The sequence below is a fragment of the Capricornis sumatraensis genome, chromosome 20 (assembly GCF_032405125.1).
Source record: "Capricornis sumatraensis isolate serow.1 chromosome 20, serow.2, whole genome shotgun sequence".
In the NCBI taxonomy this organism is placed as follows: Eukaryota; Metazoa; Chordata; class Mammalia; order Artiodactyla; family Bovidae; genus Capricornis; species Capricornis sumatraensis.
In genome coordinates this window covers 19,048,231-19,062,960 of record NC_091088.1, presented here as the reverse complement: position 1 = coordinate 19,062,960, position 14,730 = coordinate 19,048,231, and the positions used below count along the sequence as shown (strand labels likewise).

Below are 14,730 nucleotides of genomic sequence, written 5' to 3'. Positions count from 1 at the left end.
GGGCTCCCCTGGGTGGAGGGGGGGCTCCCCACGGTGGAGAGGGGGCTCCCCAGGACAGAATGTGGGTGCCCCAGGACAGAGAGGGGGCACCCCAGGGTGGAGAGGGGATCCCCTGGATTGAGCTGCAGCTCTCCTGGATGACATGGGCACTCCTCCTTTGGAAGGAGAGAGGATTCCCCTGGAAGGAGTCGGGGGCTCCCCTGGACAGGACAGGGGCTTCCCTTCAGGGGGCAGGGTCAGTGCAGTGTCCTGCTTCCATCGCCCTCGTGGGGTCCTCCTGTTCTGGTCTCCTCTGCCTGGCCTGGCTGGCTGTCCAGCTGCTCCCTTGGGTGGCCAGCACCCTAGTGTGTCTGTGCCCACGCCTGCACACCCCCACTGCTGGGGCACAGTCTGTGTCCCAAAGGCCGTGTTCCCAGGCTCATGCACATGTGGCGTAAGTACAGCTTCGTCTCTGGTGTTAGAGGCAAACGCAGCTGCGCTTGATTCCTTTCAGGCTGAGTCAGAGACATGGTTGGTAACTGGGGCCTGTGGTTTCTTGGTCTTGCTTCCTGCCGAGTTCCTGATGTGGGCAGCTCTGGGCAGAGCAAGACCGACCAGCCTGAGGCTGGCTGCCCGTCACTCCGCCCTTGTCTGGGCTCCTCCTCTTACCAAACTACCTGGTAGAAAACCCACGTTCCCCCATGAGGCTCATGACGCTAGGACAGTACGAGCTGGGTGTCGTCAGCTGACCATGTGTGGCCGTGGGCAGAGGGGTCGTGATGTGTGGGAGGCACTGTTGTGTCAAGTTTCCGAGACAAAAGCAGGAAGAGCTGGAGGCGAGCCCTTGGGTGAGCTGAGTGTCACCCAAAGATGGCCTCTGCCCAGGGGGCTGGGGGGACCCGCAGGGTGGGTCCTGCTGCTGGGTCAGGAAAACCCAAAGAAAGGGCGAAAGACAGAAATAGCTCGTTTCACTCTCCCCAACATTCGTCTGCCTCAACAAGTCCATCACGTCCCGGGCTTGTTACCTGGACCTCTCCTCGGGGCTCTCGGGAATGTCCTCTTGGGTTTTTAAGTGGGGTGGCCATATGACTTACTGTCCAAAGTGGGGCTCTAGAAACAAGGGAGCCATTTGATGAGCAGGCCGGTGCGGTTTGCACACTTTCCGGGGGAGTTGTGGGCTTCATGAAGGTAGGAAAGTGGAGAGTGCCCTTATGCTCCCACAGAGCCCTCATGGAGGGCATCCGGCAGGGAAGCGGGCCCACGGTTGCATTCCTGCAGCCACGCTGAGCTATTCTGTGCAGACCCCATCTTCCCCGTCGGTTGTTTGGGTGCAGGTGCGGCTCCCAGCCTGAGGGCAGCCCCGCCCCGCTCTCCACAGCCCAGCCGAGCAGCCCAGGTCTCTTGGTTTCTCTGCCCTGGTTTTCACATCTCGAGCTCGGAAGCAGCTGTCAGGGGACAAGACGCCTCTCGCGAGGCTGCTCTGGGGTTAATTAAAGCCTGCCAGCGCTCCTCACCATCGGGGACGCCACTGCGCCCGTTCTTCCCTGGCCCGCGTGTCCACCAGGGACATGCCCGGCAGTGGCGGGCCAGCCAGCCTGGCCCGGAGGGAGCCTGTGGATGTGCTTGTTGGGAAACCCGGGGTGCCAACAGAAGGCCGCCCGGCCAGCCTGCGGGGCAGTCCAGTCTTTGACCACCGTCTGGAAACTGGTTAAAAACTAGCTTGTGGAGCCCATCAGCCCCAGGGTATGATGGTCTTGGCGGAACCCACCTGGGATTCCCCAGGTGCAGGGAGATGGCAGCCGTCCAGGCGGGCGCTGCTCCACTTTTTAGGGGTGCTGCCGGCAGCCGGACGCGGGATGGGATGCCAGCCTGCCCCCGGTGAGACCCCTGCCTTGAATGATGGGCGTTTGTGCTGCCGCTGTTTTGCACGTGGCTCAGGGTGTTTGCATGTGAATGAATATGTGCCCTGCCTGTGCAGGTACCATCTGTGTCCTGCAGTGCCCAGAATGTACCAGAGGTATCGGACCTTTACCAAGTGTTGCGGACGGAATCACAGGACACACACCCAGCACGGACGACGCGTGGAGCTGCGAGGAGCAGGCATGTTTATTTGGTTCTCTCCAGGGCTGCGGCAACCACGCGGTAGTAAAAAAAAAAAACAAAGATGTACAAAAACATGGAACATCCCTTCAGAAAGTAACAGCAGCAAAAATGTATCTTCTGCAGATCCTCCCTCCCTCTCCTGTGTCCCCCACTCCCCCGAAGAAGACCCCCAAACTCAACCCAGCTGGGAAAAGGATCAGGGGGTGAGTCTGTAACAGGAAAAAAAAAAAAAAGAACTGAATTTAACTGGAACATGCTCTAATCTTTAGTTTATTTCTGGTTAAAAATATAGCAATCCAGTGCAGTGTAGTAAAGAAATCTGCTCGAAACGTAGCAGAGACAGCTGAACAGAAGCAGAGCAAGCAGAGCCTACGGGCGCCAAGCCCCGGGCCTTCCCAGGCTGAGCGCGGGCCCCACACGCACCCGCGCGCACAGCCCGCCAGGCGGGCACCCAGACGGTCTGGGCCCTTGGTGTTTAGTTTGGACGGTGGACAGCGCTGGCGGCAGACACACCAGAACCTGGTCTTGAGGGGCTGAAACAAGTATGTTGCATATTCTGGAGGTGGATATGTCATGACTGCTTAGGAGCTGTCAAGCCCCCCTGGGTTGTGACCACATTCCTGTCCTGGGACCTGACCAGCCCCCAAGTGTGCGTGAGGCATCTAGGAGGAAAACGCGTGTCTGCCGGGGCAGTGGAGGCAGGCACAGGACGAGAATGTGGAGACTGCGGCCTCAGAGACAGCCAGAGAGGACCACGTGGCGTGGGGGCCGACCGGGCTGTGGACCTCGGCAGGAGCCTGGACAGGCATCTTGCGCCCGCAGTGCATGAATGCCACGTGCTGGGGCCTGAGCCCAGCAGCAGGCTGTCCCCGCGAGGTCTCACCCTCGTCCCCAACCACAGTGCTACCCCTCTCCTGCCCCCAGGGCCAGTCCCCTGGACACCCACTGTGCAGCAGCCCTGGGGGCCTGGGTCGGTGGGGGAGGGAGAGACAGTGAGAAAAATAAGAACTTGGCTGTAAGACTCGGTGTGGGAAGGTGGCCTCGTGAGGAGGGCCGTGGGGCAGTGCCAGGGGCCGGGGTGTGATGGCTTCACGGGCAGTAGAGAGGGCAGATGCCTGCCCCTGCTCTTGGTGTGCAGCAGAGGTCTGAGACAGAACAAGGCCCAGGGGGATGCCCACGCCTGTCACCTGCTCGTCCAGAACAGGAACGCAGGGTTACTGGACTCCCTGTGTGCGGCCCGTCCCCAGCCGCTGGCCCCGCCCCTGCCCCCCAAGGCTGGACCACCCGATCCTCCACCCAGGCTGCCCCCTCCACGTCCCAGATGGAGTGTGATGACAACGACGATTTTTTTTTTTTGCCGCGGACTTGCCGGGATCCCTTTTCTTTCCATGTCAAGCTGGAGGGTCGGCGTGCTGGCCTCCTTCTGCCATGCCACACAGCAAAGTGTTATACAAGCAAGGAACTGTGGCTAAAATCCAAAAAACATTACCCAGAAAAAAAGGCAAACTGTGAGTAATACCCAATCGTGTGGTTCTGTGAAAAGACTCGGAAGTTGTCATTGGGTGTCCAAGCGACGAGCCTTCCCTTTTGTTGTGTTGCTTTGAAACGTCTCCTGTTTGTACCCCAACTGTTTTTTCCGAATGTGACAATCTCCTCAGATGAAAAAGTTAATAAACAAAATGGCGACTCCGATGTTTAGCAAGATCACCATGGCAACCAGGATCGGCGCAGAGCCCTGGAACAGAATGAGAAAAGGTGAGGTGAGCCTGTGGCCGCTCCCCTACTCCTGAGCCAAACTAGGGGTTCCCAGGGGACTGGGGTGGGGGGACGGACATGGATCGCTGAGGAACCAGTCAGAGGCTCTCACGAGCGTCCAAGTCTGGACTCTGAAGCCCTTCAGGCCTGCACCTCTCCTGCCCTGGGTCTCTGAACACAGTCGCCCCTTGGCCTACAGTGTCGCTGCCTCCAGCTCTGCACAACCAGGCTTCAGAAGCGGCCCCTCCACCCAAGCGTGGCCCCAACCCAGGGAGGGCGGAGCTCTCCCAGTCCTCTCCACTGGCTTGCGGTGTGCAGCCGCCAGGAGCCCCCTGTGCAATCCTGGGACATGAAGCCCACCAGGGCACGCGGACCCCAGCCCTTCCCTCCCTGGACCCTCCATCCTCAACCCTCCGCAGGCCCCAGGGCTGTACAGGGACAAACGGCTGCCCCGGCCACCCCAGGTCTCTGCAGGAAGCCCTTCCATGGAAGGGTTTGGCAGTGGTGGTGCTCCCGTAAGTAGCTTTGTCTTAAAGCACCCAAGATGTGCTTTAAGAGGTTTTAAAGCAGGAGCACGGTTCAGGGGACTCAGTATAAAGCCCTTCCTGCATCTCCCACCCTGCCCATTGCTCGGCTTTCTAAACTAACTGCGTGCATGTGCATACACCACGCGCATTTCTGGAAGAGAGCTGGGCGCTCGGTCTGCGAGGACCGCCTGGGTTCAGAGAGGGCGGGCATGTCTCAGGACAGCCCTCCACCTGGACACAGGCTCACACTGGCTGCTGGGGGCTGAGCACACTGCGAGGGGCCCTGAGGGCTGGTCACATGGGGCGTCTGTCAGCCACTGGGCCGTGGTCGGAGAAGTTTCATGGGTCCTGCCTGCCGCCATGCAGTGGAGGAAGCAGGGAGTGTCTGCCTCCAGGTGGGAGCCAGGGGTGGGGGGAACAAGGGACCTGGGGAGGTCCCTCCGGGGTGCAAGAGCCCCAGCGCTCAGTCTCGCCCAGGCCTCTGTCCTCTGCTCCAAACCGCCTGCCCTCCGCGGGGGGCGTGCAGGAGACAACGTGGACCTCACAGCTGAGCAGGAAGCGCCCCACCCCCCACAGGGCCTGAGGAACCTGGGACACACCCCGCCCGCGTATCTGACCCCAGGGGCCTGAGGCACTGTGTCCATCTCACCCACGTGGGAGCGGACATGCCTGTGTCTCGCCTGCTCTGTCTGGCCTCTGGGTTTCTCTCCAGGACACAGAACTTTCCTTAAAGGACAGCAGGGGGAAAGGTCCGAGAGAGCTGGAGGAAGGTTTGGGGTGGGGAGGCGTTCCAGGCTGCCCATTTCTTTTGGGGGAGCTTTCAGAACCACCCAGGCGCTTTTGCTGGAAAGATGCCCCAGGGGAGTAACCCTCGCGTGGACCTGTCAGAGGCAGTTCGGGAATTCCCGTAGGTGGGCTTTCAGTGGGGGAGGGTCCTGAGAGCTGGATGGGCGGGGTCGGGCTCTCGCCGCCCACCCTCCATCCCCGACCCCACCCCGGTCGGCTGGTGCCCACTCACCGTGCTGGCCTTGAGCTCGTCCCCGTTCTCATCGTCAGACTCCAGCGCCACGGGCGAGGACCTCTGGGGCGGGGAGAAGGTCAAGTCCCAGCGCAGCAGCCGCGGCTCTGCGCGGTCCCCCAGCCTCAGGCTCTCCAGCCTCTGCACTGCGGGCTCCGCGCAGAGGGCTGGCCTGGCGTGCTCCTTGTTCTGGGACTTGGACCGCAGTCTCTGGGCCCCGAAGGGCCGGTCCTCCGGGCGGTGGTCCTCCCCGGGGCCCCGGCAGGCGCCCCCCTTGCTGTAGCGTCTTTTCGGAGGGTGCACGTCTTGTGTGTACGAGTCCATCCTCAGCAGGGGCTTCATCTCCATCTCGTAGTTGCTCAGTTTCTCCTCGTCCAGCTCCAGCAGCTTGGGGCCCCCGGGGCCGGGGTTGCCGGCCCGGTGGTGGGAAGTCCAGGAGAAAGTGGTGGGGGACTCCGTCCGCCGCTCCCGGGGCTTGGGGTTGCCGGACTGCTTGTGGCCCGCGCCCCGGGTGCGGAAGTCATCCGCCGGCTGGCCGCTGCGGAGGACGCCGCTGCGGACGCCGCGGGAGGCCCCGGCCTTCTCCTCGGCCCAGCTGTTGCGGGTGTAGTCCCCTCCCCTGCCCTCCAGCAGCATCTGGATGTCCCCGCCCCGCTCCTCGTCCACCGAGACCTGCCGGGAGAAGTGGGCCACCTTGTTCCTCGCGGCGGGGGCCGGGGGTGGGGTGGCCGTGGGGCTGGCGGGGAAGCTCTGCAGGGGGCTGTCGTCGGGGGTCAGGTCCGAGGGGGTGGTGCCCTTGCGGTACAGCTCGGGGCTCTCCTGCTGCGGGGGCGTCCCCGTGGAGGTCACCTCGATGTCGTCGCTCGAAAGCTGATGCTTCGGCCGCTGGTACTCGAGCCCTGCGACGGGTTGGAGACAGATGTGGGTGGGCAGGTTACTTGGGGGTTCTGTGCTCAGGCCCAGGGGGGACCAGGATTGGGCCAGGCGGCACTCACTGCCTGCCAGCGGGTGAGGGGCAGAGAAAGTGGGAGGACAGTGTTCTCAAAGTCCTGAGGAGACCCCCATCCCCATCTGTGGCCACTATTGAGGGTGACCGGATCAGGATGATGGGGTGGCCCCCAGCTGCAGAGGTGACCCGAGGCCCGATGTGTTCCTGCTGAGGACAGAACGTCTTGTGCTGGGTGACCTTCCGCAAGGCAGGATGTGGAGCTTAAGTGACAGTCCCACTGCCCCTGCCCCCATCCTGGGTCCTGGGGTTCTCCAAGCCGCTGCAAAGGCAGGGCTGAGAGCAGAGCTCCAGAGGGTGGTCCCAGGACGGATCCGACCCCAGCACCTCAAGAGCCTTCCAGTCGCTCTGGGAAGCGTGCATCCAGAGACATGATCCTGAGCTGCGTGAGAAGGGTGGGGGCTGGGCTGCCAGGACCTCGGCCTCGGCAGACCCTCGGACCAGTCACCCCCTGCTCTCGAGGAGGGAGGAGGGTCTCGGGTCTGGCTGACTCAAGGGGCTTCTAACTCCTTTCATCCCTTCCCTGCTCCAAGAGCACAGGTGGGCACCCCCTGAGTGTCTCCGAGCTTCACTGCCCAGCTCGGCCACCAGCTCGGTCATGTGTGGCTGCTGATGTTTAAATGTGACTGAAGAGCAGGCCAGGGGCTGCAGTGGCCACAGTTCCTGCGTGGAGGGCAGCCACCTGGTTGGGCAGAGCAGGGACAGAGTTTTAGAACAGCCCTGGGGGGCGTGGAGCACACTGGAGTCGTAGGGGTGAAGCAGGCAGGAGGGATGCAATGGGCTGGCGGGGGGCTCTGGGGCGCAGCCCATGGGAGGCATCCAGGGGCCCTGGCTGAGCAGACTCACCGTTTTCCCGGTGCTGGAAGGAAGGGGAGAACTCTTTGGCAGTGATCCGGGCAATGCGCGCCTCCTCCTGGGCCTTCTGGGCCGCGGTGAGGGCTGCCTCCGCCTTGGCCCGGGAGTGGGAAGTCCTGGGCGGGGGAGACGGGAGGGCGGTGAGGGCCCGGGATGGGTCAGGACAGGGCGCCCGACACCTCGCTCACCCACACGGTCCCACCAGGGCCTCGGTGCCCTTCAGCCGCTGCAGGCACGGGGCAGGCCACACTCGAGAGTGGAACCTGGCCAGGGACGGGCCCAGTCCTGCCTGAGGAGTGTCCCTCCTCCCCGGGTCCTGGCCACAGACTAGACCCCTGGCTGACTCGTCTCAGCCTCCAGGGGTGGGCCGGTGCTCAGTGTGGCCCTGACTAGAGATGGGGGTTCTGGGGGTGGCTATTCCCTGATGGACAGGGAAGCCTGGCGTGCTGCACTCCACGGGGTCGCAAAGAGCCGGACATGACTGAGCGACTGAACTGAACGGATGCCACTGCCACCAGCGCGCAGAGTGGGCCGTGCTCCAGGTGGCCGGCCTGGAGCAGGAAGGGGTGGGGCCCGCCAGCCTGGCACAGAGAGGGTGCCAGGGCCCAAGGAGTGTGGCCTGCCTGCACATCAGCTCTGACCTACCCCAGGCGACCGCTTAGCCTCCGTCCCACCCTGTGTGAAGGGCCCTTGTTCAACCCAGCTGAGCCAAGGGCTGCGCGGCTCCTGTTCCCAGGACACAGGCCAGGATGGGTGTGTTGGCCCCTGGCCCCCAGCCCAGCATTTCTTCCCCCAGACCCTATCCCGGCCACCACAGTGCCTCCACAGGCTGGTGCCTCCAACCCTGTGGATGTGGAGGAGACACATCCGGGAGGTCTGAGAAAACCTCCCCAAGTGGGTGGGAGCCATGGTCTCCAGGCACTGAGAGAAGGCGAAGCCCAACTCCCCTTAGCACTCAGGGTGATGGTTCTCTGCAGTCACTTGGATTTGGTGATGGCACCGCCCTTGTGTGAGGGGCGTGGGGACCTCACACCCCAGGGTGGACACGGGAGCCACGACTCCAAATGAGCTTGATGTACGGCCCAGAAACTTCCAGCAGGACAGCCTCCGGCCCAACGCTCGGACCTGTCCCTCCCCAGCTGAGTCCAGCTGAGACACGCAGGGGGAAGGGCTGGGTCACCCAGATGGAGGGTCTCACCTGCCTCTGGGTTCCACTTGTTCCTGCCTCCTGTCCTGGCTCCAGGGGCCTGCTTCCCAACCGCCAGTCCCCCGAGACGATTGCAGTCTGACCCCCAAGGGGCCTCCTCCCTTCCCCGGAGCGCTCTAAACAGCCTGGCCACACACCCCTCAGCGCCCATGGGACCCACTCCATGGACTCCACCAGGAGACCCCTCACTCCTTGCAAGCCACAGGTTTCTGCTTTTTTTTTAAGAATGCCCCTATGCTAACCAGGACGAGTTTACAAGAAGAGAACAGGGTGTGATGTACCCAGAGAGTGTGTATGTCATCGCATGAGCAGGAGTGCAGGACCCAGAGCCGCCACCTCCAGGCCCCTCACCCGCCAGCCTGCTGCCTCACCTGGGAGTGGCCACCAAGGCGGAACTAACCGTAGAAGCGCAGTGCCAAGGAAATTCTTCCCTTCACACGGTTTCTGAACAACGGGGAAAGCCAGCGCCTCTCAGTGTGGTGGCTGCCCGGGCCCCTCGGCGTGGAAGCAGAGAAGCAGCGCCCCACGGACGATCCCTCGGGGAACCCGTGCTTGTCATCATGACAGACGAGGGGCAGGAAGCCCAGGGGGCGGCAAGCCAGTAACGCAGCACCAGTTACGAACACGGAGCTCATCGGTTGTCATCAGTTGATAAGCCGTGGCTGCAGCCCACAGGCTCCCACGGGGCGCCCCCCCCGCACCCCTGAAGGCACAGGGCGTGTCTGCGGCCCTCGGGGGCTGTGCCGTCCGCGCTGATGGGGGCACGGCTGGCCGAGGCCCGTGTTCACTTTCAGAACCAGCAGGGTCGCGTCAGACCCGGCGAGGGTCACTGTGAGGCCCCGGCTGCCCAGGCCCATCTCGGGCCAGGGCCCTGGGGACAGAGCAGGAAGAACCGAGGCAGGGTTTCCGGCTGCGGGGGTCCCGCCTCCCCGTCCTTCTCTGTCTGTCTGCTGCATGGGACCCGGTGAGCCACTCCTACACGGACACCCCGACCTGGAGACCCGGGCACTCTGAAATCGTGTTCGAAGTGCCCCACCTGCTTCTTCCTTACCCCCAGCAGGGGCCCACGGTTTTTGTCTCACCCTGTGAGGCCCCACAGCCCCACACGTGCTGGACTGGACACGGCCCTTCCCGGGCCAACGGTGTGATCTGGTTCCTGCAAGGCAGCTCCCGCAGCTGAGAGGGTTGTGGTCGGGGCAGGACACCAGCTCCCTTGGAACCTGCCCGTGGGCCGGGGCTCAGCTTAGCTGATGCTGTGGCTTCTCCAGAATGTGCCAGGGGCTTTTCTAGTAACACTTTATTGAGCTATAACTCAGAGTGTGTATATATATTATATATATAATAATGTATATATGTAATATATATATAAAGTGAAGTCGCTCAGTCGTGTCCGACTCTTTGTGACCCCATGGACTGTAGCCTACCAGGCTCCTCCCTCCATGGGATTCTCCAGGCAAGAGTACTGGAGTGGGTTGCCATTTCCTTCTCCAGGGGATCTTCCCGACCCAGGGATCGAACCCGGGTCTCCAGCATTCCAGGCAGACGCTTTAACCTCTGAGTCACCAGGGAAGTCCAAATAATAGTGTGTATATACATAAAACAGTGTGTGAATATATTTATCAGTGTGTATTCATATATAATAGCATGTGTGTGTGTGTATATATAATAAGTAGTGCAGTGGTAAAGAATCTGCCTGCCAATGCAGGAGACGCAAGAGATGAGGTTCAGTCCCTGGGTTGAGAAGATCCCCTAGAAGAGGAAATCCAACCCACTGCAGTATTCTTGTCTGGAGACTCCCATGGACAGAGGAGCTGGTCGGCTACAGTCTCTGGGGTCACAAAGAGTCAGACACAACTAAGCACACATCCACACACACATGTATATAATAATGTGTCTATATATAGTGTGTGTCTATATAATCACTGCAGAAGGCGATGGCACCCCACTCCAGTACTCTTGCCTGGAAAATCCCATGGACGGAGGAGCCTGGTGGGCTGCAGTCCATGGGGTCATGAAGAGTCAGACAGGACTGAGCACCCTTTCACTTTTCACTTTCACGCACTGGAGACGGAAATGGCAACCCACTCCAGTGTTCTTGCCTGGAGAATCCCAGGGATGGGGGAGCCTGGTGGGCTGCCATCTACGGGGTCACACTGAGTCGGACACGACTGAAGTGACTTAGCAGCAGTGTATACACATTAGTGTGTGTATATTATATGTTAGTGTATTATTTGTGTGTGTATATATACAATTGTGTATAAAAACTAGCATGTGTATCTGTAATAGAGTGTCTATAATAATGTGTGAACATGAATGATTGTGTGTTTGTCTATAATAGTGTGTGTGTATAAATATAATAGTATATGTATATATATATAAGGGCTTCCCTGGTGGCTCAGTGGTAAAGGATCCGCCTGCCAACGCAGGAGACGTGGGTTCAATCTCTCTGGTGGTAAGAGCCCCTGGAGAAGGAAATGCAACCTACTCCAATATTCTTGCCTGGAAAATCCCATGCTTAGCGGAGCCTGGCTGGCTACAATCCTTGGGGTCACAAAAGAGTCAGACATGACTTAGTGACTAAACAACAATATGTATATAATAGTGTGTGTCTGTATAATATATACACGTGTGTATGTATGTGTGTATCTGTATGTATCTGTAACAGTGTGTGTGTATATGTAATACTGTGTATCTATAATCCCATGTATATGTATATACACACACATACAATGGTGTATATATAAAAATGTGTGTATATATGAAATAGGGTGCATATGTAATTGTATATAATAGTGTGTATCTATAATAGTTTGTGTATATATGTGTGTTTATAATAGTGTGCATGTCTATAATACTGTGCCTATATAATAGTGTGTCTATAAAATTGTATCTATATAATAATGTCAGTATATATGAGTGTATCCATATAATAGTGTTTGTATCTATATAATAGCATGTGTATATATAACAGTGTGTATACCTTATCTAAAATAGATAGCCAACGGGAATTTGCTGTATGGCTCAGGAAACTAAAACAGGGCCTCTGTATCAACCCAGAGGGGTGGGATGGGGAGGAAGATGGGAGGGAGGTTCAAGAGGGAGGGGATATACATATACCTATGGCTGATTGATGCTGAGATTTGACAGAAAACAATAAAATTCTGTAAGGCAATTATCCTTCCATTAAAAAATAAATTTAAAAAATAGTGTAAATATGTGTGTATATATACGTGGATATATATTATATACACAACTATTATATACACACACTATTATATAAAATACTGTGTATCTGTGTAATAGTGTGTTGTATATAATCTGTATGTAACAGTGTGCGTGTATAATAGTGACTGTATAGACATAATACACACAGAGATAACTCGCCCGTCTGAGGAGTGCAATTCGGTGGTTTATATAACATATATGTAACAGTGTGTGTGTATAATAGTGACTGTACATACATAATACACACAGGGATAACTCCCCCGTCCGAGGAGTGCAATTCGGTGGCTTTAGCCCATCTGTGGAGCTGCAGTACCACCACTGCAGTCAGTCTTAATCTTCTACTCACCCCCAAAGACCCCGCTCCCTCCATCAGTCAGCCCCGTCTCCCCCAGAGCCTCCCACCAGCCCTCGGTGGTCAGCAGGGTTGCCCGCTGTGGACGCTTCATGCATGCTTGAGTTGACCGAGGGAGACGCACGTCACAACGGGCGCCACCTGGGAGGTCGCGGGGCAGGGCCGTCCAGCATGTCCACAGGCCACGCAGCCACCACCCCTGTCCAGTGCCGGGACCTTCGCACCACCCCCAAACAGCCCCCTCCCCAGGGCAGTCACTCCCACCTGCACCCCAGCCCAGCACCAGGGGTCTGAGCCTCAGTTCAGCCCCTCCCATCGCTGCGTGGAGACGGGGACCCCCTCCCGGGTGGAGCGGCGGGGCGAGTCCCGGGGCTGCTCCTGGGGTCTGAGGGGAGCGCCCCGCCACCCTGTGCTGTCCCTACTCCCGGGGACCCGGGGTCGTCACCTGGCTAACGAATGTCCCCCAAGCTGGTGACGTCCACCCTGAGCCTCCTGAAGGCCCTCAGGCGTGACGTCGGGACAGGCCTGGCCCCCAGCGTGAGCGTGCTCCTGTCACAGACAATGGAACCCTGAGAAGGAAATGTGTGCGGGTCGTGAGCCGAGCGGGGGACGCGCCTCAAGCGAGGAGGCTGCAGGACAGGAGGTCCAGGAGGCCGAGGGTGGGGACAGGGCTCGAGTGTCTCCAGGTGCGCCTGTCATCGGAGCGGGTGTCCCGAAGCCCTAAGAGTGCCAGGGACAAGGTAGGTGATTGAATCGTTAATCCCACTGGGGGTTGGAAGCAAAGAAAAAAGTGTGGGAGACCCTGTATGTTCACGTGACTCCAGAAAGCAGGTTTGCTTAACCCCAAAACCATGCAATAGGAGGAGGAGACACACCCCGAAACGGTGGCGGCACCGTTGTACTACAACCACTGCAGTCAGTCTTAGAATCTTCTACCCACCCCCGAAGACCCCGCTCCCTCTATCAGTCACCCCCCTCTCTCCCAGAGCCTCCCCACCAGCCTGCGGTGGTCAGCAGGGTTGCCCGGGGCAACGGTGGCGGCAGGAGCTCTGCACCCTGCCCTGGGGGTTCAGGCAGTTACTGCTTCCTAGGACGTGTTCATTACAAACAAAGGTATAGGAAAAGGTGACATGGCGCTGAAATCTGGGATGATTTCCCATTTTTAGCCTATGTTACCACCTTTCCGCTCATTTCCAATGCCCCACAACAGTCCTGGATTGATCATGCAGGGACAAGAAGACTCCCCTGCCCAACCTGGAGGAGAAGTTGATGATGGAAGCCTGACGTCTACTCAAGAATGAGGAAGAAGGTGGTCTTTTTCTCCTCCCCACTTTTCCTTTGATTATAGAATTGCAGCCTACCTTCTCCCCCACCCACCTGTAAGCCTCCTATTCTAATAAGTCGCTTCTTATCTATGGCGTTGTATGCCTCTGCGCATGTGCCAAGTTGCTTCAGTCGTGGCTGATCCTTTGTGAGCGCATGGACGGTAGCCCACCAGGCTCCTCGGTCCATGGGGATTCTCCAGGCAAGAACCCTGGAGTGGGTTGCCAGGCCCTCCTCCAGGGGATCTTCTTGATCCAGGGATGGAACGTGAATCTCTTATGTCTCCTGCATTGTCAGAGGGGTTCTTTACCACTAGTGCCCCCTGGGAAGCCCTATCTATGAACTTCAGTTCAGTTCAGTCGCTCAGTCGTGTCCCGACTCTTTGCGACCCCATGAATCGCAGCACGCCAGGCCTCCCTGTCCATCACCAACTCCCGGAGTTCACTCAGATTCACATCCATCGAGTCCATGATGCCATCGAGCCATCTCATCCTCAGTCGTCCCCTTCTCCTCCTGCCCCCAATCCCTCCCAGCATCACAGTCTTTTCCAATGAGTCAACTCTTTGCATGAGGTGGCCAAAGTACTGGAGTTTCAGCTTCAGCATCATTCCTTCCAAAGACATCCCAGGGCTGATCTCCTTTACGATGAACTGGTTGGATCTCCTTGCAGTCCAAGGGACTCTCAAGAGTCTTCTCCAACACCACAGTTCAAAAGCATCAACTCTTCAGGACTCAGCCTTCTTCACAGTCCAACTCTCACATCCATACATGACCACTAGAAAAACCATAGCCTTGACTAGACGGACCTTTGTTGGCAAAGTAGTGTCTCTGCTTTTGAATATGCTATCTAGGTTGGTCATAACTTTTCTTCCAATGAGTAAGTGTCTTTTAATTTCATGGCTGCAGTCACCATCTGCAGTGATTTTGGAGCCCAAAAAAATTAAGTCTGACACTGTTTCCACTGTTTCCCCATCTATTTACCATGAAGTGATGGGACCAGATGCCATGATCTTCGTTTTCTGAATGTTGAGCTTTAAGCCAACTTTTTCACTCTCCTCTTTCACTTTCATCAAGAAGCTTTTTAGTTCCTCTTCACTTTCTGCCATAAGGGTGGTGTCATCTGCATATCTGAGGTTATTGAGATTTCTCCCAGCAATCTTGATTCCAGCTTGTGTTTCTTCCAGTCCAGCGTTTCTCATGATGTACTCTGCATAGAAGTTAAATAAGCAGGGTGACAATATACAGCCTTGACGTACTCCTTTTCCTATTTGGAACCAGTTTGTTGCTGCATGTCCAGTTCTAACTGTTGCTACCTGGCCTGCATACAGATTTCTCAAGAGGCAGGTCAGGTGGTCTGGTATTTTGATCTCTCTCAGAATT

The 14,730-nt window shown here is 57.9% G+C and overlaps 1 protein-coding gene across 1 annotated transcript in view; it reads right to left on the bottom strand.

Annotated features, from left to right (window-relative positions):
* Positions 1-3,736: 3,736 nt before the first annotated feature.
* Positions 3,737-14,730, bottom strand: part of JPH3 (junctophilin 3) — a 74,989-nt gene continuing 63,995 nt past the window's right edge. The window contains exons 3-5 of the mRNA XM_068992791.1: positions 7,235-7,359; positions 5,383-6,281; positions 3,737-3,817 (exon numbers count right to left, since the gene is read on the bottom strand). Of these exons, the coding sequence (XP_068848892.1) occupies positions 3,737-3,817; positions 5,383-6,281; positions 7,235-7,359 (1,105 nt within the window). The remainder of the gene's footprint in view (positions 3,818-5,382; positions 6,282-7,234; positions 7,360-14,730) is intronic.